Genomic DNA, 26,691 nt, shown 5'->3' on the forward strand with positions numbered 1-26,691 from the left:
TAGTATCATTCAGTTCTATTGGATAGTTAATCATAATAGACACTTAACCTTGTCCAATATCCAGTCTCATGGCCGTTTCATTAACACATGGTCACTTTTAACAAATATCCATATCCATAATAATAATTGACATCTTCTGGAATTGTCCGTTTTCCAAACCATTACCTGATCATGAGTTCAAAACCTGACCTTTATCTCAGATTCACAGTCTGAAATCTTCTTATATTTGGTTTAGTATCTTTTTCCTACAGGATCGAGACACTCAAACTCTCTATACCTTCTGACCTTTGTTTTATGGACGTTTGAACCTTACATTCTGTGGTTTGTTATTTAGGCGGAATAAGAGTTCTTTATTTGGTCTAGTGGAAATGTCATGCATTTAATGCATTAGGACTGTACCGTCCTGCTGTCGTCACTCTGACCTAACTATGGAGTAGATAATGGTATTATCTGGCCATTCTTTGTCGGTTCCCACTCGAGCTGACTGCTATATGTACAGATTCCCTGTCAGAACAAGGATTTGTAAAGCACTGTATCAGCATTTCAGCAACAGATTATCCAGAGGCTGGCATTTTAGTGTCTGTTATGTGAAATGGTTGACCAGACAAAATAAATCTGCGATTGTTGTAACGGTGAAGTGAGATGGAGGGTAGATCACCGGGGAAGACATATGAAGGATTTAGTGATTGACATTGCAGTTTTGATTTAAAGCAAAGGTGATGAAGTGCTCAAAACTATTTAGCTTTCCTTTGTATATGTACTTCAGGTGTGAGGGGAGCAGGTCAGGTGAACAATCTCCCATTTAAAGTTGTGTACAGTGTTCTGATGTACCCTGAGTGTCTGTATTTCTAGGTGTTCTGATGTACCCTGAGTGTCTGTATCTATAGGTGTTCTGATGTACCCCGAGTGTCTGTATTTCTAGGTGTTCTGATGTACCCTGAGTGTCTGTATTTCTAGGTGTTCTGATGTACCCTGAGTGTCTGTATTTCTAGGTGTTCTGATGTACCCCGAGTGTCTATAGGTGTTCTAATGTACCCCAAGTGTCTATAGGTGTTCTAATGTACCCCGAGTGTCTATAGGTGTACTGATGTACCCCGAGTGTCTATAGGTGTTCTGATGTACCCCAAGTGTCTATAGGTGTTCTAATGTACCACGAGTGTCTATAGGTGTTCTAATGTACCCCGAGTGTCTATAGTGTTCTGATGTACCCTGAGTATCTATAGGTGTTCTAATGTACCACGAGTGTCTATAGGTGTACTGATGTACCCCGAGTGTCTATAGTGTTCTGATGTACCCCGAGTGTCTATAGGTGTTCTGATGTACCCCGAGTGTCTATAGGTGTTCTGGTGTACCCTGAGTGTCTATAGGTGTTCTGGTGTACCCCGAGTGTCTATAGGTGTTCTGGTGTACCCCGAGTGTCTATAGGTGTTCTGATGTACCCTGAGTGTCTATAGGTGTACTGATGTACCCCGAGTGTCTATAGGTGTTCTGATGTACCCCGAGTGTCTATAGGTGTACTGATGTACCACGAGTGTCTATAGGTGTTCTGATGTACCCGGAGTGTCTATAGGTGTTCTGATGTACCACGAGTATCTATAGGTGTTCTGATGTACCCCGAGTGTCTATAGGTGTTCTGATGTACCCTGAGTGTCTATACGTGTTCTAATGTACCACGAGTGTCTATAGGTGTTCTGATGTACCCCGTGTGTCTATAGGTGTTCTGATGTACCCTGAGTGTCTATAGGTGTTCTGATGTACCCTTAATATCTATAGGTGTTTTGATGTACCCCAAGTGTCTATAGGTGTTCTGATGTACCACGAGTGTCTATAGGTGTTCTGATGTACCCCGAGTGTCTATAGTGTTCTGATGTACCCCGAGTGTCTATAGGTGTTCTGATGTACCCCGAGTGTCTATAGGTGTTCTGATGTACCCCGAGTATCTATAGGTGTACTGATGTACCCCGAGTGTCTATAGGTGTTCTGATGTACCCCGAGTATCTATAGGTGTTTTGATGTACCCCGAGTGTCTATAGGTGTTCTGATGTACCCCGAGTGTCTATAGGTGTTCTGATGTACCCCGAGTGTCTATAGTGTTCTAATGTACCACGAGTGTCTATAGGTGTTCTGATGTACCCCGAGTGTCTATAGGTGTTCTGATGTACCCCGAGTGTCTATAGGTGTTCTGATGTACCCCGAGTGTCTATAGGTGTTCTGATGTACCCCGAATGTCTATAGGTGTACTGATGTAGCCTTAGTATCTATAGGTGTTCTGATGTACCCCGAGTGTCTATAGGTTTTCTGATGTACCCCGAGTGTCTATAGTGTTCTGATGTACCCCGAGTGTCTATAGTGTTCTGATGTACCCCGAGTGTCTATAGGTGTTCTGATGTACCCCGAGTGTCTATAGGTGTTCTGGTGTACCCCGAGTGTCTATAGGTGTACTGATGTACCCCGAGTGTCTATAGGTGTACTGATGTACCCCAAATGTCTATAGGTGTACTGATGTACCCCGAGTGTCTATAGGTGTACTGATGTACCCCGTGTGTCTATAGGTGTTCTGATGTACCCCGAGTGTCTATAGGTGTTCTGGTGTACCCCGAGTGTCTATAGGTGTACTGATGTACCCCGTGTGTCTATAGGTGTTCTGATGTACCCCGAGTGTCTATAGGTGTTCTGATGTACCCCGAGTGATAGTACAACTACCCTGTGTGAGCTAGGTAACTTGAGGAGTTCTATAAACAAGTTGTATATACAGAGATTGTACTGGAGTACCCTGAATGACAACAGGATTAACCAGAAGTGTAATCTGACAGATAATTAAAGAAGTTGTATATGGTGTATTGACATCCACATCCTCTACATCAGCGTAATACCATGAGTACATTAGTTGTAAAGTCTCCCATTCTTTGTGTATTTTAGTAGCAGTGCAGCAATCCTCGTCCAATAATAAATTCAAATGTAGGACAAGACAATCATGGACTAGGTGTTAATTCAGATGTAGGACAGGACAATCATGGACTAGGTGTTAATTCAGATGTAAGACAGGACAATCATGGACTAGGTGTTAATAATCAGAGTCGTCTGTATAGATTATTGATCTTAATGAGACCTTGCATCATGTAAAAGCAAATAAATTTCGTTGGAAATCTAATTTTGTCAATTAATGGTTTTAGAATATCCGCAACATAAAATCCAGATGAAATATTTTTCAAATGAAATAAATCCAATATTTTTTTGTGTGTTTTTTTTTTTTTTTTTTTTGTCAATTCAAAATTATTTGATTTCTTGTCTATTAAAAAATTACCTATTAAATGCAATTGATATATAATTTTGATGATCCTGTACACACCAACGGAAAAGGCAAACATTACCTATCTGCAAAAACAACCAGTTGTACAGAAAAAAAAATTAGTTCAAGATCAAGATTTTCAGAAAATTCTGAAAAATCAAAAAAGCAATCACAACATGTCATATATAGTCGAAATTCAAGTTTCTTTGACCTCTATTTCCCTGATATGATTGATCAGTTTTTTCAGGTGTTAACTTTAGGCAGACTAGCAAAAGAAAAATATTAACTAAGTTTAAAAAGCATTTCTACTTGTGTCTGTTGATGACAGTAATATTGTGTATGTAGGACTGGAGATAGATTTGTCTGGTGTAAAGACTACAGTACTCTCTGTTCTGTTTGGATATGTCATTAGTTGAAGATTAGTTTTTGCTTTTTGTATTGATTAGTAGGGTGACATCAGCCTTAACCTCAGTCTGAATGAGATTTTGTCTGATGTATGATTTATTTAGGTAGACAGTATGTTCACTGGTTCAGACAAAACAAACACTATCCAAGTTCTTTTCCACAAGTAGGGGTTGTCATATGTCTGTTTAATACTTGGGGTTCTCCCAACTCTACTTTCAGACGAGGAAGTTTTTAAAAGATAGACATTCTGGCTTTGTACGTAGTAGTTTCCATAACTGACCGAGACTACTGTCTCTATCGACATCACTGCCCATCAGCATCATGGTCTGACTTGCTCTTGCAATCGACTCCACCAAGAGTAAGCTAAAATGATCAATATAAATGAACTACTGTCAACATATTTGTTTTGAGGTAATTAAGTTAAAGCAGTTAAATGGATTATCATAATGGTGAATTGATGCACCAACAACACTTGTTGTAGAAAACAATTAAGAGAACTGCATTAAATATAATTGTAGTTTAGCTGAAGTCTGTCAATGAGAAATCACTCTTATTAGTTAGTTTGTTTACAGTATTGACACACAGCGACAACATTAGATAGTTTGTTTACAGTATTGACACACAGAGACAACATTCAACCTTGGAATTTATATAGAAAGTTAACCACAGAATCAGAGAAGTAACTTGTATAACAAAAGCAGAATATCTTATGAATCTTCATGAAAATTTCAGAGGCAAGAGCTGATGCATTAGAAGCGTGACATTAGCACCAGCATAATTTCTCCAGACAAATCTATATACCATAGCCACAAAAAAAAAAAAAAAAAGGATATAATTGAATTCCATTGTCAAGGGAAAAGCTAAGTTGTCTGTACCAGAACAACATATTGGAAGAATGATTAACATTGTGCAATATACCTTCTGAGTCAATATCTTTACTTATTGCAGCAATCCAATGTTTTCTGAAACTGTTTACCCTTTAAGGCTTTTTCTAGCCCTTAAAGTATAGTTTTAACGATAGTTATATTGTTCTAACCCAGAAAGGATTATTCTAGCCCTGGTCTAGTTGTGTAAGGATTGTTCTAGTCCTGTTAGGATTGTTCTAGTCCTGTTAGGATTGTTCTAGTCCTGTAAGGATTGTTCTAGTTGTGTAAGGATTGTTCTTGTTGTGTAAGGATTGTTTTAGCCCTGTAAGGATTGTTCTAACCCTGTTAGGATTGTTCTAGTCCTGTAAGGATTGTTCTAGTCCTGTAAGGATTGTTCTAGTCCTGTAAGGATTGTTCTAACCCTGTTAGGATTGTTCTAGCCCTGTAAGGATTGTTCTAGTCCTGTAAGGATTGTTCTAGTCCTGTAAGGATTGTTCTAGTCCTGTTAGGATTGTTCTAGTCCTGTAAGGATTGTTCTAGTTGTGTAAGGATTGTTCTAGCCCTGTAAGGATTGTTCTAACCCTGTAAGGATTGTTCTAGCCCTGTAAGGATTGTTCTAGTCCTGTAAGGATTGTTCTAGTCCTGTAAGGATTGTTCTAGCCCTGTAAGGATTGTTCTAGTCCTGTAAGGATTGTTCTAGTCCTGTAAGGATTGTTCTAGTCCTGTTAGGATTGTTCTAGCCCTGTAAGGATTGTTCTAGCACTGTAAGGATTGTTCTAGTCCTGTAAGGATTGTTCTAACCCTGTAAGGATTGTTCTAGCCCTGTAAGGATTGTTCTTGTTCTGTAAGGATTGTTCTAGTTGTGTAAGGATTGTTCTAGTCCTGTAAGGATTGTTCTAACCCTGTAAGGATTGTTCTAGTCCTGTAAGGATTGTTCTAGTCCTGTAAGGATTGTTCTAGCCCTGTTAGGATTGTTCTAGTCCTGTAAGGATTGTTCTAGTCCTGTAAGGATTGTTCTAGTCCTGTAAGGATTGTTCTAGTCCTGTAAGGATTGTTCTAGTCCTGTAAGGATTGTTCTAGTCCTGTAAGGATTGTTCTAGCCCTGTAAGGATTGTTCTAACCCTGTAAGGACTGTTCTAGTCCTGTAAGGATTGTTCTAGTCCTGTAAGGATTGTTCTAGTTCTGTAAGGATTGTTCTAGTCCTGTAAGGATTGTTCTAGTCCTGTAAGGATTGTTCTAGCCCTGTAAGGATTGTTCTAGTTCTGTAAGGATTGTTCTAGTTCTGTAAGGATTGTTCTAGTCCTGTAAAGATTGTTCTAGTTGTGTAAGGATTGTTCTAGTCCTGTAAGGATTGTTCTTGTTCTGTAAGGATTGTTCTAGTCCTGAAAGGATTGTTCTAGTTGTGTCAGGATTGTTCTAGTTGTGTAAGGATTGTTCTAGTCCTGTAAGGATTGTTCTAGTTGTGTCAGGATTGTTCTAGTTGTGTCAGGATTGTTCTAGTTGTGTAAGGATTGTTCTAGTTGTGTAAGGATTGTTCTTGTTCTGTAAGGATTGTTCTAGTCCTGTAAGGATTGTTCTTGTTCTGTAAGGATTGTTCTTGTTCTGTAAAGATTGTTCTAGTCCTGTAAGGATTGTTCTAGTCCTGTAAGGATTGTTCTAGTCCTGTAAGGATTGTTCTTGTTCTGTAAGGATTGTTCTTGTTCTGTAAGGATTGTTCTAGTCCTGTAAGGATTGTTCTAACCCTGTAAGGATTGTTCTAGTCCTGTAAGGATTGTTCTAGTCCTGTAAGGATTGTTCTAGTCCTGTAAGGATTGTTCTAGTCCTGTAAGGATTGTTCTTGTTCTGTAAGGATTGTTCTTGTTCTGTAAAGATTGTTCTAGTCCTGTAAGGATTGTTCTAGTCGTGTAAAGATTGTTCTAGTCCTGTAAGGATTGTTCTAGTCCTGTAAGGATTGTTCTAGTCCTGTAAGGATTGTTCTAGTCCTGTAAGGATTGTTCTTGTTCTGTAAGGATTGTTCTTGTTCTGTAAGGATTGTTCTAGTCCTGTAAGGATTGTTCTAGTCCTGTAAGGATTGTTCTAGTCCTGTAAGGATTGTTCTAGTCCTGTAAAGATTGTTCTAGTCCTGTAAGGATTGTTCTAGTCCTATAAGGATTGTTCTAGTCCTGTAAGGATTGTTCTAGTCCTGTAAGGATTGTTCTAGTCCTGTAAGGATTGTTCTAGTCCTGTAAGGATTGTTCTAGTCCTGTAAAGATTGTTCTAGTCCTGTAAGGATTGTTCTAGTCCTATAAGGATTGTTCTAGTCCTGTAAGGATTGTTCTAGCCCTGTAAGGATTGTTCTAGTCATGTAAGGATTGTTCTAGTCCTGTAAGGATTGTTCTAGTCCTGTAAGGATTGTTCTAGTCCTGTAAGGATTGTTCTAGTCCTGTAAAGATTGTTCTAGTCCTGTAAGGATTGTTCTAGTCCTATAAGGATTGTTCTAGTCCTGTAAGGATTGTTCTAGCCCTGTAAGGATTGTTCTAGTCATGTAAGGATTGTTCTAGTCCTATAAGGATTGTTCTAGTCCTGTAAAGATTGTTCTAGTCCTGTTAGGATTGTTCTAGTCCTGTAAGGATTGTTCTAGTCCTGTAAGGATTGTTCTAGTTGTGTAAGGATTGTTCTAGTCCTGTAAAGATTGTTCTAGTCCTGTTAGGATTGTTCTAGCCCTGTAAGGATTGTTCTAGTTGTGTAAGGATTGTTCTAGTCCTGTAAGGATTGTTCTAACCCTGTAAGGATTGTTCTAGTCCTGTAAGGATTGTTTTAGTCCTGTAAGGATTGTTCTAGTCCTGTAAGGATTGTTCTAGTCCTGTAAGGATTGTTCTAGTCCTGTAAGGATTGTTCTAGCCCTGTAAGGATTGTTCTAGTTGTGTAAGGATTGTTCTAGTCCTGTAAAGATTGTTCTAGTCCTGTTAGGATTGTTCTAGCCCTGTAAGGATTGTTCTAGTTGTGTAAGGATTGTTCTAGTCCTGTAAGGATTGTTCTAGTCCTGTAAGGATTGTTCTAACCCTGTAAGGATTGTTCTAGTCCTGTAAGGATTGTTTTAGTCCTGTAAGGATTGTTCTAGTCCTGTAAGGATTGTTCTAGTCCTTTAAGGATTGTTCTAGTTCTGTTAGGATTGTTTTAGTCCTGTAAGGATTGTTCTAGTCCTGTAAGGATTGTTCTAGTTCTGTAAGGATTGTTCTAGTCCTGTAAGGATTGTTTTAGTCCTGTTAGGATTGTTCTAGTCCTGTTAGGATTGTTCTTGTTCTGTAAGGATTGTTCTAGTCCTGTAAGGATTGTTCTAGTCCTGTAAGGATTGTTCTAGTTGTGTAAGGATTGTTCTAGTTGTGTAAGGATTGTTCTAGTCCTGTAAGGATTGTTCTAACCCTGTAAGGATTGTTTTAGTCCTGTAAGGATTGTTCTAGTCCTGTAAGGATTGTTCTAGTCCTGTTAGGATTGTTTTAGTCATGTAAGGATTGTTCTAGTCCTGTAAGGATTGTTGTAGTCATGTAAGGATTGTTCTAGTCCTGTAAGGATTGTTGTAGTCATGTAAGGATTGTTGTAGTCCTGTAAGGATTGTTCTAGCCCTGTAAGGATTGTTCTAGTCCTGTAAGGATTGTTCTAGTCCTGTAAGGATTGTTCTAGTCCTGTAAGGATTGTTCTAGTCCTGTAAGGATTGTTCTAGTCCTGTTAGGATTGTTCTAGTTGTGTAAGGATTGTTCTAGTCCTGTAAGGATTGTTCTAGTCCTTTAAGGATTGTTTTAGTCATGTAAGGATTGTTCTAGTCCTATAAGGATTGTTCTAGTCCTGTAAAGATTGTTCTAGTCCTGTTAGGATTGTTCTAGCCCTGTAAGGATTGTTCTAGTTCTGTAAGGATTGTTTTAGCCCTGTAAGGATTGTTCTAGTCCTGTAAGGATTGTTCTAGTCCTGTAAGGATTGTTCTAGTCCTGTAAGGATTGTTCTAGTCCTGTAAGGATTGTTCTAGTTGTGTAAGGATTGTTTTAGTCCTGTAAGGATTGTTCTAGTCCTGTAAGAATTGTTCTAACCCTGTTAGGATTGTTCTAGTCCTGTAAGGATTGTTCTAGTCCTGTAAGGATTGTTCTAGTTGTGTAAGGATTGTTCTAGTCCTGTAAAGATTGTTCTAGTCCTGTTAGGATTGTTCTAGCCCTGTAAGGATTGTTCTAGTTGTGTAAGGATTGTTCTAGTCCTGTAAGGATTGTTCTAGTCCTGTAAGGATTGTTCTAACCCTGTAAGGATTGTTCTAGTCCTGTAAGGATTGTTTTAGTCCTGTAAGGATTGTTCTAGTCCTGTAAGGATTGTTCTAGTCCTGTAAGGATTGTTCTAGTCCTGTAAGGATTGTTCTAGCCCTGTAAGGATTGTTCTAGTTGTGTAAGGATTGTTCTAGTCCTGTAAAGATTGTTCTAGTCCTGTTAGGATTGTTCTAGCCCTGTAAGGATTGTTCTAGTTGTGTAAGGATTGTTCTAGTCCTGTAAGGATTGTTCTAGTCCTGTAAGGATTGTTCTAACCCTGTAAGGATTGTTCTAGTCCTGTAAGGATTGTTTTAGTCCTGTAAGGATTGTTCTAGTCCTGTAAGGATTGTTCTAGTCCTTTAAGGATTGTTCTAGTTCTGTTAGGATTGTTTTAGTCCTGTAAGGATTGTTCTAGTCCTGTAAGGATTGTTCTAGTTCTGTAAGGATTGTTCTAGTCCTGTAAGGATTGTTTTAGTCCTGTTAGGATTGTTCTAGTCCTGTTAGGATTGTTCTTGTTCTGTAAGGATTGTTCTAGTCCTGTAAGGATTGTTCTAGTCCTGTAAGGATTGTTCTAGTTGTGTAAGGATTGTTCTAGTTGTGTAAGGATTGTTCTAGTCCTGTAAGGATTGTTCTAACCCTGTAAGGATTGTTTTAGTCCTGTAAGGATTGTTCTAGTCCTGTAAGGATTGTTCTAGTCCTGTTAGGATTGTTTTAGTCATGTAAGGATTGTTCTAGTCCTGTAAGGATTGTTGTAGTCATGTAAGGATTGTTCTAGTCCTGTAAGGATTGTTGTAGTCATGTAAGGATTGTTGTAGTCCTGTAAGGATTGTTCTAGCCCTGTAAGGATTGTTCTAGTCCTGTAAGGATTGTTCTAGTCCTGTAAGGATTGTTCTAGTCCTGTAAGGATTGTTCTAGTCCTGTAAGGATTGTTCTAGTCCTGTTAGGATTGTTCTAGTTGTGTAAGGATTGTTCTAGTCCTGTAAGGATTGTTCTAGTCCTTTAAGGATTGTTTTAGTCATGTAAGGATTGTTCTAGTCCTATAAGGATTGTTCTAGTCCTGTAAAGATTGTTCTAGTCCTGTTAGGATTGTTCTAGCCCTGTAAGGATTGTTCTAGTTCTGTAAGGATTGTTTTAGCCCTGTAAGGATTGTTCTAGTCCTGTAAGGATTGTTCTAGTCCTGTAAGGATTGTTCTAGTCCTGTAAGGATTGTTCTAGTCCTGTAAGGATTGTTCTAGTTGTGTAAGGATTGTTTTAGTCCTGTAAGGATTGTTCTAGTCCTGTAAGGATTGTTCTAACCCTGTTAGGATTGTTCTAGTCCTGTAAGGATTGTTCTAGTCCTGTAAGGATTGTTCTAGTTGTGTAAGGATTGTTCTAGTCCTGTAAGGATTGTTCTAGTCCTGTAAGGATTGTTTTAGTCCTGTAAGGATTGTTCTAACCCTGTTAGGATTGTTCTAGTCCTGTAAGGATTGTTCTAGTCCTGTTAGGATTGTTCTAGTCCTATAAGGATTGTTCTAGTCCTGTAAGGATTGTTCTAGTCCTGTAAGGATTGTTCTAGTTGTGTAAGGATTGTTTTAACCCTGTAAGGATTGTTTTAGTCCTGTAAGGATTGTTCTAACCCTGTTAGGATTGTTCTAGTCCTGTAAGGATTGTTCTAGTCCTGTTAGGATTGTTCTAGTCCTATAAGGATTGTTCTAGTCCTATAAGGATTGTTCTAGTCCTGTAAGGATTGTTCTAGCCCTGTAAGGATTGTTCTAGTTGTGTAAGGATTGTTTTAACCCTGTAAGGATTGTTCTAGCCCTATAAGGATTGTTCTAGTCCTGTAAAGATTGTTCTAGTCCTGTTAGGATTGTTCTAGTCCTGTAAGGATTGTTCTAGTCCTGTAAGGATTGTTCTAGTCCTGTAAGGATTGTTCTAGTCCTGTTAGGATTGTTCTAGTTGTGTAAGGATTGTTCTAGTCCTGTAAGGATTGTTCTAGTCCTTTAAGGATTGTTTTAGTCATGTAAGGATTGTTCTAGTCCTATAAGGATTGTTCTAGTCCTGTAAAGATTGTTCTAGTCCTGTTAGGATTGTTCTAGCCCTGTAAGGATTGTTCTAGTTCTGTAAGGATTGTTTTAGCCCTGTAAGGATTGTTCTAGTCCTGTAAGGATTGTTCTAGTTGTGTAAGGATTGTTCTAGTCCTGTAAGGATTGTTTTAACCCTGTAAGGATTGTTCTAGTCCTGTAAGGATTGTTCTAGTTGTGTAAGGATTGTTCTAGTCCTATAAGGATTGTTCTAGTCCTGTAAGGAATGTTCTAGTCCTGTTAGGATTGTTCTAGTTGTGTAAGGATTGTTCTAACCCTGTAAGGATTGTTCTAACCCTGTAAGGATTGTTCTAGCCCTGTAAGGATTGTTCTTGTTCTGTAAGGATTGTTCTAGTCCTGTAAGGATTGTTTTAGTCCTGTAAGGATTGTTCTAGTTGTGTAAGGATTGTTCTAGTTGTGTAAGGATTGTTCTAGTTGTGTAAGGATTGTTCTAGTCCTATAAGGATTGTTCTAGCCCTGTAAGGATTGTTCTAGTCCTGTAAGGATTGTTCTAGTCCTGTAAGGATTGTTTTAGTTCTGTAAGGATTGTTCTAGTCCTGTAAGGATTGTTTTAGTCCTGTAAGGATTGTTCTAGTCCTGTAAGGATTGTTCTAGTCCTGTAAGGATTGTTCTAGTTGTGTAAGGATTGTTCTAGTCCTATAAGGATTGTTCTAACCCTGTTAGGATTGTTCTAGTCCTGTAAGGATTGTTCTTGTTCTGTAAGGATTGTTCTAGTCCTGTTAGGATTGTTCTAGTCCTGTAAGGATTGTTCTAGTCCTGTTAGGATTGTTCTAGACATATAAGGATTGTTTTAGTCCTGTAAGGATTGTTCTAGTCCTGTAAGGATTGTTATAGTCCTGTTAGGATTGTTCTAGTCCTGTTAGGATTGTTCTAGTCCTGTTAGGATTGTTCTAGTCCTGTTAGGATTGTTCTAGTCCTATAAGGATTGTTCTAGTCCTATAAGGATTGTTCTAGTCCTATAAGGATTGTTCTAGTCCTGTAAGGATTGTTCTAGTCCTATAAGGATTGTTCTAGTTCTGTAAGGATTGTTCTAGTCCTGTAAGGATTGTTCTTGTTCTGTTAGGATTGTTCTAGTTGTGTAAGGATTGTTCTAGTCCTGTAAGGATTGTTCTAGTCCTATAAGGATTGTTCTAGTCCTATAATATAAGGATTGCTCTAGTCCTGTAAGGATTGTTTTAGTCATGTAAGGATTGTTCTAGTCCTGTAAGGATTGTTTTAGTCCTGTAAGGATTGTTCTAGTTGTGTAAGGATTGTTCTAGTCCTGTAAGGATTGTTCTAGTCCTGTTAGGATTGTTCTAGTCCTGTTAGGATTGTTCTAGTTGTGTAAGGATTGTTCTAGTCCTGTAAGGATTGTTCTAGTCCTTTAAGGATTGTTTTAGTCATGTAAGGATTGTTCTAGTCCTATAAGGATTGTTCTAGTCCTGTAAAGATTGTTCTAGTCCTGTTAGGATTGTTCTAGTCCTGTAAGGATTGTTCTAGTTCTGTAAGGATTGTTTTAGCCCTGTAAGGATTGTTCTAGTTGTGTAAGGATTGTTTTAGTCATGTAAGGATTGTTCTAGTCCTATAAGGATTGTTCTAGTCCTGTAAAGATTGTTCTAGTCCTGTTAGGATTGTTCTAGTCCTGTAAGGATTGTTCTAGTTCTGTAAGGATTGTTTTAGCCCTGTAAGGATTGTTCTAGTTGTGTAAGGATTGTTCTAGTCCTGTTAGGATTGTTCTAGTCCTGTAAGGATTGTTCTAGTTGTGTAAGGATTGTTCTAGTCCTGTAAGGATTGTTCTAGTTGTGTAAGGATTGTTTTAGTCCTGTAAGGATTGTTCTAGTCCTGTAAGGATTGTTCTAACCCTGTTAGGATTGTTCTAGTCCTGTAAGGATTGTTCTAGTCCTGTAAGGATTGTTCTAGTTGTGTAAGGATTGTTCTAGTCCTGTAAGGATTGTTCTAGTCCTGTAAGGATTGTTTTAGTCCTGTAAGGATTGTTCTAACCCTGTAAGGATTGTTTTAGTTCTGTAAGGATTGTTTTAGCCCTGTAAGGATTGTTCTAGTTGTGTAAGGATTGTTCTAGTCCTGTTAGGATTGTTCTAGTCCTGTAAGGATTGTTCTAGTTGTGTAAGGATTGTTCTAGTCCTGTAAGGATTGTTCTAGTTGTGTAAGGATTGTTTTAGTCCTGTAAGGATTGTTTTAGTCCTGTAAGGATTGTTCTAACCCTGTAAGGATTGTTCTAGTCCTGTAAGGATTGTTCTAGTTGTGTAAGGATTGTTCTAGTCCTGTTAGGATTGTTCTAGTCCTGTAAGGATTGTTCTAGTCCTGTTAGGATTGTTCTAGTCCTATAAGGATTGTTCTAGTCCTGTAAGGATTGTTCTAGTCCTGTAAGGATTGTTCTAGTTGTGTAAGGATTGTTTTAACCCTGTAAGGATTGTTCTAGTTGTGTAAGGATTGTTCTAGTCATGTAAGGATTGTTCTAGTCCTGTTAGGATTGTTCTAGTTGTGTAAGGATTGTTCTAACCCTGTAAGGATTGTTCTAACCCTGTAAGGATTGTTCTAGCCCTGTAAGGATTGTTCTTGTTCTGTAAGGATTGTTCTAGTCCTGTAAGGATTGTTTTAGTCCTGTAAGGATTGTTTTAGTCCTGTAAGGATTGTTCTAGTCCTGTTAGGATTGTTTTAGTCCTGTTAGGATTGTTCTAGTCCTGTTAGGATTGTTCTAGTCCTGTTAGGATTGTTCTAGTCCTGTAAGGATTGTTCTAGTCCTATAAGGATTGTTCTAGTTCTGTAAGGATTGTTCTAGTCCTGTAAGGATTGTTCTTGTTCTGTAAGGATTGTTTTAGTCCTGTTAGGATTGTTTTAGTCCTGTTAGGATTGTTCTAGTCCTGTTAGGATTGTTCTAGTCCTGTTAGGATTGTTCTAGTCCTGTAAGGATTGTTCTAGTCCTATAAGGATTGTTCTAGTTCTGTAAGGATTGTTCTAGTCCTGTAAGGATTGTTCTTGTTCTGTAAGGATTGTTCTAGTCCTGTTAGGATTGTTCTAGACATATAAGGATTGTTTTAGTCCTGTAAGGATTGTTCTAGTCCTGTAAGGATTGTTATAGTCCTGTTAGGATTGTTCTAGTCCTGTTAGGATTGTTCTAGTCCTGTTAGGATTGTTCTAGTCCTGTTAGGATTGTTCTAGTCCTATAAGGATTGTTCTAGTCCTATAAGGATTGTTCTAGTCCTATAAGGATTGTTCTAGTCCTATAAGGATTGTTCTAGTCCTGTAAGGATTGTTCTAGTCCTATAAGGATTGTTCTAGTTCTGTAAGGATTGTTCTAGTCCTGTAAGGATTGTTCTTGTTCTGTTAGGATTGTTCTAGTTCTGTAAGGATTGTTCTAGTCCTGCAAGGATTGTTCTAGTCCTATAAGGATTGTTCTAGTCCTATAATATAAGGATTGTTCTAGTCCTGTAAGGATTGTTTTAGTCATGTAAGGATTGTTCTAGTCCTGTAAGGATTGTTCTAGTCCTGTAAGGATTGTTCTAGTTGTGTAAGGATTGTTCTAGTCCTGTAAGGATTGTTCTAGTCCTGTTAGGATTGTTCTAGTCCTGTAAGGATTGTTTTAGTCCTGTAAGGATTGTTCTAGTCCTGTAAGGATTGTTCTTGTTCTGTAAGGATTGTTGTAGTCCTGTAAGGATTGTTCTAGTCATGTAAGGATTGTTCTAGTCCTGTAAGGATTGTTCTAGTTCTGTTAGGATTGTTTTAGTCCTGTAAGGATTGTTCTAGTCCTGTTAGGATTGTTCTAGTCCTGTAAGGATTGTTTTAGTCCTGTAAGGATTGTTCTAGTCCTGTAAGGATTGTTCTTGTTCTGTAAGGATTGTTGTAGTCCTGTAAGGATTGTTCTAGTCATGTAAGGATTGTTCTAGTCCTGTAAGGATTGTTCTAGTTGTGTAAGGATTGTTCTAGTCCTGTAAGGATTGTTCTAGTTGTGTAAGGATTGTTCTAGTCCTGTTAGGATTGTTCTAGTCCTGTAAAGATTGTTTTAGTTCTGTAAGGATTGTTCTAGTCCTGTAAGGATTGTTTTAGTCCTGTAAGGATTGTTCTAACCCTGTAAGGATTGTTCTAGTCCTGTAAAGATTGTTTTAGTTCTGTAAGGATTGTTTTAGTTCTGTAAGGATTGTTCTAGTCCTATAAGGATTGTTCTAGCCCTGTAAGGATTGTTCTAGTTGTGTAAGGATTGTTCTAGTTGTGTAAGGATTGTTTTAGTCCTGTAAGGATTGTTCTAGCCCTGTAAGGATTGTTCTAGTTGTGTAAGGATTGTTTTAGTCCTGTAAGGATTGTTCTAGTTGTGTAAGGATTGTTCTAGTTGTGTAAGGATTGTTCTAGTTGTGTAAGGATTGTTTTAGCCCTGTAAGGATTGTTCTAGTTGTGTAAGGATTGTTCTAGTTGTGTAAGGATTGTTTTAGTCCTGTAAGGATTATTCTAACCCTGTAAGGATTGTTCTAGTCATGTAAGGATTGTTCTAGTCCTGTAAGGATTGTTCTAGTTGTGTAAGGATTGTTTTAACCCTGTAAGGATTGTTCTAGTTGTGTAAGGATTGTTCTAGTCCTGTTAGGATTGTTCTAGTCCTGTAAGGATTGTTCTAGTCATGTAAGGATTGTTCTAGTCCTGTTAGGATTGTTCTAGTCCTGTAAGGATTGTTCTAGTCATGTAAGGATTGTTCTAGTTGTGTAAGGATTGTTCTAGTCCTGTTAGGATTGTTCTAGTCCTGTAAGGATTGTTCTAGTCATGTAAGGATTGTTCTAGTTGTGTAAGGATTGTTCTAGTCCTGTTAGGATTGTTCTAGTTGTGTAAGGATTGTTCTAGTTGTGTAAGGATTGTTCTAGTCCTGTTAGGATTGTTCTAGTCCTGTAAGGATTGTTCTAGTCATGTAAGGATTGTTCTAGTCCTGTTAGGATTGTTCTAGTTGTGTAAGGATTGTTCTAACCCTGTAAGGATTGTTCTAACCCTGTAAGGATTGTTCTAGCCCTGTAAGGATTGTTCTTGTTCTGTAAGGATTGTTCTAGTCCTGTAAGGATTGTTTTAGTCCTGTAAGGATTGTTTTAGTCCTGTAAGGATTGTTCTAGTCCTGTTAGGATTGTTTTAGTCCTGTTAGGATTGTTCTAGTCCTGTTAGGATTGTTCTAGTCCTGTTAGGATTGTTCTAGTCCTGTAAGGATTGTTCTAGTCCTATAAGGATTGTTCTAGTTCTGTAAGGATTGTTCTAGTCCTGTAAGGATTGTTCTTGTTCTGTAAGGATTGTTTTAGTCCTGTTAGGATTGTTTTAGTCCTGTTAGGATTGTTCTAGTCCTGTTAGGATTGTTCTAGTCCTGTTAGGATTGTTCTAGTCCTGTAAGGATTGTTCTAGTCCTATAAGGATTGTTCTAGTTCTGTAAGGATTGTTCTAGTCCTGTAAGGATTGTTCTTGTTCTGTAAGGATTGTTCTAGTCCTGTTAGGATTGTTCTAGACATATAAGGATTGTTTTAGTCCTGTAAGGATTGTTCTAGTCCTGTAAGGATTGTTATAGTCCTGTTAGGATTGTTCTAGTCCTGTTAGGATTGTTCTAGTCCTGTTAGGATTGTTCTAGTCCTGTTAGGATTGTTCTAGTCCTATAAGGATTGTTCTAGTCCTATAAGGATTGTTCTAGTCCTATAAGGATTGTTCTAGTCCTATAAGGATTGTTCTAGTCCTGTAAGGATTGTTCTAGTCCTATAAGGATTGTTCTAGTTCTGTAAGGATTGTTCTAGTCCTGTAAGGATTGTTCTTGTTCTGTTAGGATTGTTCTAGTTCTGTAAGGATTGTTCTAGTCCTGCAAGGATTGTTCTAGTCCTATAAGGATTGTTCTAGTCCTATAATATAAGGATTGTTCTAGTCCTGTAAGGATTGTTTTAGTCATGTAAGGATTGTTCTAGTCCTGTAAGGATTGTTCTAGTCCTGTAAGGATTGTTCTAGTTGTGTAAGGATTGTTCTAGTCCTGTAAGGATTGTTCTAGTCCTGTTAGGATTGTTCTAGTCCTGTAAGGATTGTTCTAGTCCTGTAAGGATTGTTCTAGTCCTGTAAGGATTGTTCTTGTTCTGTAAGGATTGTTGTAGTCCTGTAAGGATTGTTCTAGTCATGTAAGGATTGTTCTAGTCCTGTAAGGATTGTTCTAGTTCTGTTAGGATTGTTTTAGTCCTGTAAGGATTGTTCTAGTCCTGTTAGGATTGTTCTAGTCCTGTAAGGATTGTTTTAGTCCTGTAAGGATTGTTCTAGTCCTGTAAGGATTGTTCTTGTTCTGTAAGGATTGTTGTAGTCCTGTAAGGATTGTTCTAGTCATGTAAGGATTGTTCTAGTCCTGTAAGGATTGTTCTAGTTGTGTAAGGATTGTTCTAGTCCTGTAAGGATTGTTCTAGTTGTGTAAGGATTGTTCTAGTCCTGTTAGGATTGTTCTAGTCCTGTAAAGATTGTTTTAGTTCTGTAAGGATTGTTCTAACCCTGTAAGGATTGTTCTAGCCCTGTAAGGATTGTTCTAGTCCTGTAAGGATTGTTCTAGTTGTGTAAGGATTGTTCTAGTTGTGTAAGGATTGTTCTAGTCCTGTTAGGATTGTTCTAGCCCTGTAAGGATTGTTCTTGTTCTGTAAGGATTGTTCTAGTCCTGTAAGGATTGTTTTAGTCCTGTAAGGATTGTTCTAACCCTGTAAGGATTGTTCTAGTCCTGTAAAGATTGTTTTAGTTCTGTAAGGATTGTTTTAGTTCTGTAAGGATTGTTCTAGTCCTATAAGGATTGTTCTAGCCCTGTAAGGATTGTTCTAGTTGTGTAAGGATTGTTCTAGTTGTGTAAGGATTGTTTTAGTCCTGTAAGGATTGTTCTAGTTGTGTAAGGATTGTTCTAGTTGTGTAAGGATTGTTTTAGTCCTGTAAGGATTGTTCTAGTTGTGTAAGGATTGTTCTAGTTGTGTAAGGATTGTTCTAGTTGTGTAAGGATTGTTTTAGCCCTGTAAGGATTGTTCTAGTTGTGTAAGGATTGTTCTAGTTGTGTAAGGATTGTTTTAGTCCTGTAAGGATTATTCTAACCCTGTAAGGATTGTTCTAGTCATGTAAGGATTGTTCTAGTCCTGTAAGGATTGTTCTAGTCCTGTTAGGATTGTTCTAGCCCTGTAAGGATTGTTCTAGTCCTGTAAGGATTGTTCTAGTTGTGTAAGGATTGTTTTAGTCCTGTAAGGATTGTTCTAGTCCTGTAAGGATTGTTCTAACCCTATAAGGATTGTTCTAGCCCTGTAAGGATTGTTCTAGTCCAGTAAGGATTCAGGGTTTTCATTTAGAACCGGCCGCCGGCCAAATTGACCGGTTATAATGGTGTTTTGGCCGGTTCAAATGACTTAATTCACTTTTTAAAAAATGTCTAAAAACATATTATCATAATCCTCAGATACATGTGGATTTAATGATAACGACAAAACAAAAATAGTTAGTTTACCAGTCGTCCAGAGATGATCAGAACGTGCCTACTTGTGCCCCGTTTTTCTACTTTCATTTTAATATCAAGATCACACGTAGTATCGCAAGCGCAAGATCGTCACTGCGTTTGAAAGGACGGTTTTAAAACCCATTTGAAAAAAAACGTCCAATTGACACAGATTGATCGCGGCAAAAAATGGAATCGTCAAGGCCCAGGAAAAAAATGAAAATTTCAGACTTCTTCGCCCGTTCCAACAGGGAATCAGGAACAGGTGATTTGAACTCAACATTGCATATATGCATGCACCAATTCAAGTTATAGCGACTGTGATGCTTCCGGTCTATTCAATTCTGATCACGAGGCGAGTTGTCGGTCAAACTCAAAGTCGTAAGGCATACAGTGTCAGTGATAGGCCTATTCTAGTTTCAAATGATGCTAGTTGTGTCAAGTGATGCATCATACACCAATTTATTGTTAATACTTCAAAATGTCATATTTAAAAGCTGACAGAAATCGATAAGGCAATGTCAAGTGTGCTGTTGAGCTACGTAGTCTCAAATTTCTGGCATAAATTATGATAATTATGCAAGGTCGTGTATGAAGGGAGATAACTCGTAGTTATTGACGACAACTCGCCGACGTGCTTTTTAGTCGATCCAGTGTACTGAACCAACAGATGTTCAGGTTTTATATCATTTTGTTCTTAAGAAAATCTGTCCAATGTCACATGCAGAAATTAAATAAACTGTGTTGAAAATAAATATATTTGTTGTTGTTGACTATTTTACTAAATAACAAATTAATATTACATCTACCTGTCAACCCCACCCCCTACTTTTTAGAGTCTCCATATTTTCACCAAAATTGTCATTAAATTAAGATCTGCCAAAGCCTTCCTCAACCGTCAGCTAGATGCTCCACCTCCACTGCAATACCACCTACGGCAGTTGGAACGTCAGTCCAAGACATGGGTGTGCAGACAGATGCAGCTGTCTACACAGCTGATCAGGTCAAGACAGCCATGAAGAGGTTGTTTGTTGACAGGCCTTGCGATTACATAGATGATTCTGGCGAGGATGTCAGTGATGACGATTGCTGCAAATATTAGGGTCGTTCTTTGACTCGGCATGGACTCCGTGCCAGTCAAAAGCTTGTTGTAACAATGGAGTTACCTTTTCAGAGATATCAACAGGCTCAGACACTGAAAGCAATGTATCAATCAAAACTGACTTGAGCTACTTACCTTCTTCAGAATTGTTCAATTGGTGTTGCAATTTTTGAAATAGTAAATCATTAATTCGTTAAATTCTAAAATAAAATGTGAATCTTTCAAAACAAAAAGTAATAGTTTTCAGAAAAGGTGGGTTACCTGAGGCAAAGTGAAAAATGGTTTTTCAATGATGAAAGAATTGATGTGGTATCTTCTTAAATATGGTTATACATGTACCTCACATAACACAATTTGTAAAAAGATTATTGAAAGTTAAATAGTCAACATGTAATCTGGCTGTAGGAGTGGGAATATTTCCTGTATGTTTTCTTTATTATAAAAGATGTTTAAAATATTGGTTTAAAATTCTGAAATGGACTCCTCAAGATATCCAAAGAAATGTTATGAAATCATTTTGATGTTGGTAAAACTACATAGGTAGAGTGACATGGGCTACACATACACATATAAGAAATTTATTATATAAATTTGGATTTCATTATGTATGGATAAATAGATGATGTAAATTATTTTTGAGCCTTTTTTACACAAAGAGTGAAATATACATGTACTCAACTTTTGTCTAAATATGTTGTATACAGATGTAACACAATTGTACTGTACAAAATGTATTATGGGCTGCTGGCCTCAGAATTACTCAATTAAAACCTTGAACTTGAACTTGAAACTTTGAAATTGAAAGTAAAAAATAGAAACCATAACCGTTTCAATTATTTCTTGTTTAAGGCATAGTTCAAAGTGCTGAGACACTAAATCATAGTAAATAACTCAAGAGTTAGTTTGTTGCTCTGGTTTACTAACTTCAGGAAACTAAAGGAAAAACTATACACTAACAAATTGGCTGCCCATTCTCAACTTCTGTTATACGTTACAGTTATTGAAAACCTGGTTCAGAATAATAGTGTGCTCAGAATGCTTCAGAATACACCTACAAGCACATAGATTTCAAAAAAAATCCAGGGGGGGGGTAAACCCCCCCAAACCCCCCCCCATATGGAAAGGGGGCCACTGCCCCCCTCCCAAACCCACCCCCCACCGCGACGCAGGCGTCGCGGGATGCTGGCTACGCCAGCATATGGCCTGTTACTATTCATTTGTAGCCTTTTACAAATATTTTTATTGAAAACCCTGCAGGATTGTTCTAGTCCTGTAAGGATTGTTCTAGTCCTGTAAGTATTGTTCTAGTCCTGTAAGGATTGTTCTAACCCTGTAAGGATTGTTCTAGTCCTGTAAGGATTGTTCTAGTCCTGTAAGGATTGTTCTAGTCCTGTAAGGATTGTTCTAGTCATGTAAGGATTGTCCAGAATCTGCCACAAATCAATACTTTCAGACACTTATTTTTGTTATACCCTTTGTTCCTCACACTTATCATTTGTCTATGTCATGTATTGACTGGGGATGAAAGTTAGATGGAATTGTGAGTTCTGTTTCTGCAAATTAATTGTTGATATGACTGTAGGCTGTGATTTATTGTAGGTTTTACAGAATGTTGCATGTCTCATGTAAACTCTTGTAGATAAGCTCTGTGTAGGGGATTTCCTACAGTTTAGGAATGCTGCTTTCACAGATAACCACTGGCAATGATTTATTTGCATGTCGGTATTTACCACTTTTTCTGATTTTTTAGTGGACTGTTTCCTCTGAAAATTGCCCAATTGTCTTATGGATGATTGGCTGGTCATATTTAATGGAGTTATGGCCCTTTGTTCTTTTTTAATCTTTATATCTGGGTCATATCTTGTATACACAAACATTTACAATTTTGTATGCGAATACCTCATGGGATATAAAAGTATCACATGCTAAAATCAGATATCATGCCTACTAAACATGGAGTTATGGCCCTTTGTGGACAATTCATCACAATGTCGGTACCCTATAATTGTCATATTTTTTAATGAGCGGACAGCAATGAGATTGAGGAGTCTTGCATAGTGTCTCATGCTGTAAGATTGAGCTAATGACCCTTTCTTCAGTAATATTTTTGGATATGGAGGGTAATTTTTAGCCCACCATCATCAGATGGTGGGCTATTCAAATCGCCCTGCGTCCGTGGTCCGTCGTCCGTCCGTCCGTCCGTCCGTAAACAATTCTTGTTATCGCTAATCCTCAGAAAGTACTGAAGGGATCTTTCTCAAATTTCATCTGTAGGTTCCCCTTGGTGCCTAGTTATGCATATTGCATTTTGGGACCGATCGGAAAACAACATGGCCGACAGGCAGCCATCTTGGATTTTGACCATTGAAGTTTGTTATCGCTATTTCTGAGAAAGTACTGAAGGGATCTTTCTCAAATTTCATATGTAGGTTCCCCTTGGTGCTTAGTTATGCATATTGCATTTTGGGACCGATCGGAAAACAACATGGCCGACAGGCAGCCATCTTGGATTTTGACCATTAAAGTTTGTTATCGCTATTTCTGAGAAAGTACTGAAGGGATCTTTCTCCAATGTCATATGTAGGTTCCCCTTGGTGCCTAGTTATGCATATTGCATTTTGAGACCAATCAGAAAACAACATGGCCATCAGGCAGCCATCTTGGATTTTGACAATTGAAGTTTGTTATCGCTAATTCTCAGAAAGCACTGAAGGGATCTTCCTGAAATTTCATATGCCATATGTAGGTTCCCCTTGGTGCCTAGTTATGCATATTGCATTTTGAGACTAATCAGAAAACAACATGGCCGACAGGCAATCATCTTGGATTTCGAAAATTGAAACTGGTTATCGCTATTTCTAAGAAACTAATGAAGGGATCTTCCTGAAATTTCATATGTAGGTTCCCCTTGGTGCCTAGTTATGCATATTGTATTTTGAGACTAATCAGAAAACAACATGGCCGACAGGCAGCCATCTTGGATTTCGAAAATTGAAACTGGTTATCGCTGTTTCTAAGAAACTAATGAAGGGATCTTCCTGAAATTTCATATGTAGGTTCCCCCATGTGCCTTGTTATGCATATTGCATTTTGAGAAAATAACATGGCCGACAGGCAGCCATCTTGGATTTTGACAATTGAAGTTTGTTATCGCTATTTCTCAGAAAGTAATGAAGGAATCTTTCTCAAATTCCATATATAGGTTCCCCTTGGTGCCTAAATCTTAAATTTTGTATATAGGTTTCCCTTGTTTGAAAAGTACTAGAGGTTTCTTCTGAATTTACACAGATTAGTAAGACTTAGAAGAAGAGAAAAGTAGAGAAAAGATCAATCTGACATGGAACCTATGAAGAACATTCAATGGTGGGCGCCAAGATCCCTCTGGGATCTCTTGTTTCTTAAAAAACTTGATGCTGTGTATTTCTGTAATCACTTACAGATATACATGGATATCAAACATTATTTTACTGCACAATTGTTTGATAGCATTAATATTGGATCATATTGTTTCAGGGCGACAGATCTGAAGCTAAATCTAGCAGATGGTGGTAAGAATGAAGACTACATGGGCTATCTCCTGTTACAGTGTACACTGGTGCCAAAGACAATCCAAGAAAAGGAAACGGTAAGCTAATGAAACCACCAGGGAGTTTCTTTGTTACCGTATATATATTTAAGGTGCTGCCTTTTCCTGTCATTATAGTTATATGACTGTAGCTGCTCAACAGGAAAGGTGTAAACTATACAAATTATATCTATAGATTAGAGTTATCTCCCTTAAGACCAAATGGATGAGTTTGTATATTACCTAGTGGTCTTACATTCTTTATATTTTATATTACGATTACATCAGTAGAGGAGGTATACAGTAATGTATGGATGTAATTGTCCCTAATGGTACATCATTACATCAGTAGAGGAAGTATACAGTAATGTATGGATGTAATGTCCCAAATGGTACATCATTACATCAGTAGGGGAGGTATACAGTAATGTATGGATGTAATTGTCCCTAATGGTACATCATTACATCATTACATCAGTAGAGGAAGTATACAGTAATGTATGGATGTAATGTCCCTAATGGTACATCATTACATCAGTAGAGGAGGTATACAGTAATGTATGGATGTAATTGTCCCTAATGGTACATCATTACATCAGTAGAGGAGGTATACAGTAATGTATGGATGTAATGTCCCTAATGGTACATCATTACATCATTACATCAGTAGGGGAGGTATACAGTGATGTATGGATGTAATGTCCCTAATGGTACATTATTACATCAGTAGAGGAAGTATACAGTAATGTATGGATGTAATTGTCCCTAATGGTACATCATTACATCAGTAGAGGAGGTATACAGTAATGTATGGATGTAATGTCCCTAATGGTACATCATTACATCATTACATCAGTAGGGGAGGTATACAGTAATGTATGGATGTAATTGTCCCTAATGGTACATCATTACATCATTACATCAGTAGGGGAGGTATACAGTAATGTATGGATGTAATTGTCCCTAATGGTACATCATTACATCAGTAGAGGAGGTATACAGTAATGTATGGATGTAATTGTCCCTAATGGTACATTATTACATCATTACATCAGTAGAGGAAGTATACAGTAATGTATGGATGTAATTGTCCCTAATGGTACATCATTACATCATTACATCAGTAGAGGAGGTATACAGTAATGTATGGATGTAATTGTCCCTAATGGTACATCATTACATCAGTAGAGGAAGTATATAGTAATGTATGGATGTAATTGTCCCTAATGGTACATCATTACATCAGTAGAGGAAGTATATAGTAATGTATGGATGTAATTGTCCCTAATGGTACATCATTACATCAGTAGAGGAAGTATACAGTAATGTATGGATGTAATTGTCCCTAATGGTACATCATTACATCATTACATCAGTAGAGGAGGTATACAGTAATGTATGGATGTAATATCCCTAATGGTACATCATGCATCGATCCATACATAAAAACCATTTGTCTGTACATTATTTCAGGAAGTCTCTACATAATTGGTTTTTATTCACACAATGATAATGTAATACTTAACCATAAAAATATGAATTTTTGAAGAACACTTTAGCAGTATTTAATAAACCAATTAATATACACCAATACCATTTTAACTGTAGGCCTATTATGAAGGTAGTGCTTTACTTCGAGTATGATAACGGAGTTATAGATTAATGCCTCGGATTCGGATAGAAATAGAAAAATTGATGTATAGCTTTGCACTGATAAAACGTGAAGGTCTTATAGATTTATGTTCCACTATTGTAAAGATGTCACTTTTTAAAGCTTCATATCTGACATTGGAAGGAGATAATATCACCATGGTGGATAATACCATGTGAACATACACAGGTTCCTGGGAACATTTCTCCCGTATCTTCCAAATAAGGTGTTAATTAAGCTTGGTGTAATGCATTCTATGTACTTTAAGGGAAACCTGCAGTGTGATGCATGTTTCCGTATGAATATTAGCTGTAAAATATTGATTCCGGATTACATTGCATTTTCTCAACCATTACAAACTTAATGTTACTCCTATACAATCATTAATGTCGTGCTGTGTGTATATATACCATAATATTGTTTATGAATATGATGTAAAGTTCTTCAAAAATAATAAAATATATTTCAAAAAATGACAAATCTCACCAGAAAACCCACCAAATGTTTTAGTCTCATTACAGTAATTGTGTAAAGGAAAAGTTCATTTATAGAATATAGTATTGTATCTACATATAGTGTTTATTCTGAATTTGCCTTGAAGGTTAAATGTGTTTCAAGATTGGAATTAGATAAACTTGATGGCACCTGTACTTTATACAGGTCATGTGTAGTCTGTGTGAAACCATTGCCTGTGGTCATTAACTCAGCAATAACGATATCGCCTGTGGTCATTATCATGGAAGTATATAACCATTACTTATAATACGGCATGTCTAGCTTATATGTGGCTGTAGTGACACTTTAGGAAACCTTAAGGTCATTTCCTGTAGGTCACTGATCAACTAGTATGTGAACCTACAAATCCTGTGGTCATTCTGTACTGTAGCTTCATATTGTGGGTTGATCATCTTGTTTATCTTCTAATCCGGTTGTCATCTTGATAGACTTATACATAAACCATCAAAATCTTTGGTCTTCTGTAGGTAAGTGCCTGCATGAGTACAGCATTCTGCCAGAGTTTGAAATAATTACTTTAAAGATTACTTGAAATCTACATTAGCCATGCACATGAGCTCTTGACTGAATCAAAGTAAACCCAGAAGGAATGTTAAGTTGATCCTGGAGTGACACAGTCAAGAGTCCAATAATATTGATTTCTCATCCCTATGCATCAGGGCGGTCAGTGTTAGTGGCGTGGTCAGTCGCGGTCAGTGTTAGTGGCGGCTGTGGACAGTTTGTAGGTGTGTGATTAGAGAACGGGTTATATTTTGGTCACAAAAATGAGGGGTTAGACTTTTCCTTTTGGATTTTGCTTTCAATTCACTTGATGCCATTGGTTAATCAATACAAACTAGCAAAGCTCAACTGCATGCATGGGTAACAAAAGTTTGGAATAATTCTAGTGATTGTGAATGAAATTATACATCTTGGAATCGCCCTTTAATATTGCAGCACCACCTCATTAATCGTAGCTCAATTAAAAAAAATCATTAGAATGAACAAAATATCTAATAACATTTGGCCTTCTGTTCAATTATTCTTTCTTTGTATCATTATATAAATGACAAAAGAGAAATCATGACAAATGTTTGAGATGAAAAAAAAGGAAAAAACATTTAATCAACACTATTTGTTCCCCTTTTCTCATGTAAATAATCATCTTGAAGTGAAAACCAATATCTTCATTTTCTAAATTGTTAATGTCTGGAGTGCTATACCTCATGATGTTGCTAGAATAGATAGCTATTGTTTATGAGGTTATAAGGCGTGACGATTCTTCACCTTGAGGACATAAACAATGGCATATTTCAGAGACCTGTTACCATCAATATTTTCAAGGTTAGTTTATTTGTTTGGTTTATCACACCATGAACAGGCATGGTCATTTTGATGCAGACTCTCTTTGTAGTAGCTGGTGACTACTACACTCCTTGTAGTTGCTGGAGAAATGCCTGATCGATCCACTCTGGGTAGGCATTGAACAGTCACCTTAGATTTACAGTTACATAATCTGATACTTTACTGA

At 37.5% G+C, this 26,691-nt stretch overlaps 1 protein-coding gene across 6 annotated transcripts in view; it reads left to right on the forward strand.

The window, feature by feature from the left end:
* The window catches only part of LOC117334222 (multiple C2 and transmembrane domain-containing protein 1-like), a 205,417-nt gene that overhangs the window by 150,020 nt on the left and 28,706 nt on the right, over positions 1-26,691 (forward strand). For all 6 annotated transcript variants that reach the window (XM_033893711.1, XM_033893714.1, XM_033893712.1 and 3 more), the window contains one exon: positions 22,963-23,074. In XM_033893711.1, coding sequence (XP_033749602.1) covers positions 22,963-23,074 — 112 coding nt within the window. The remainder of the gene's footprint in view (positions 1-22,962; positions 23,075-26,691) is intronic.

Source organism: Pecten maximus, chromosome 9, assembly GCF_902652985.1.
Source record: "Pecten maximus chromosome 9, xPecMax1.1, whole genome shotgun sequence".
NCBI lineage: Eukaryota > Metazoa > Mollusca > Bivalvia > Pectinida > Pectinidae > Pecten > Pecten maximus.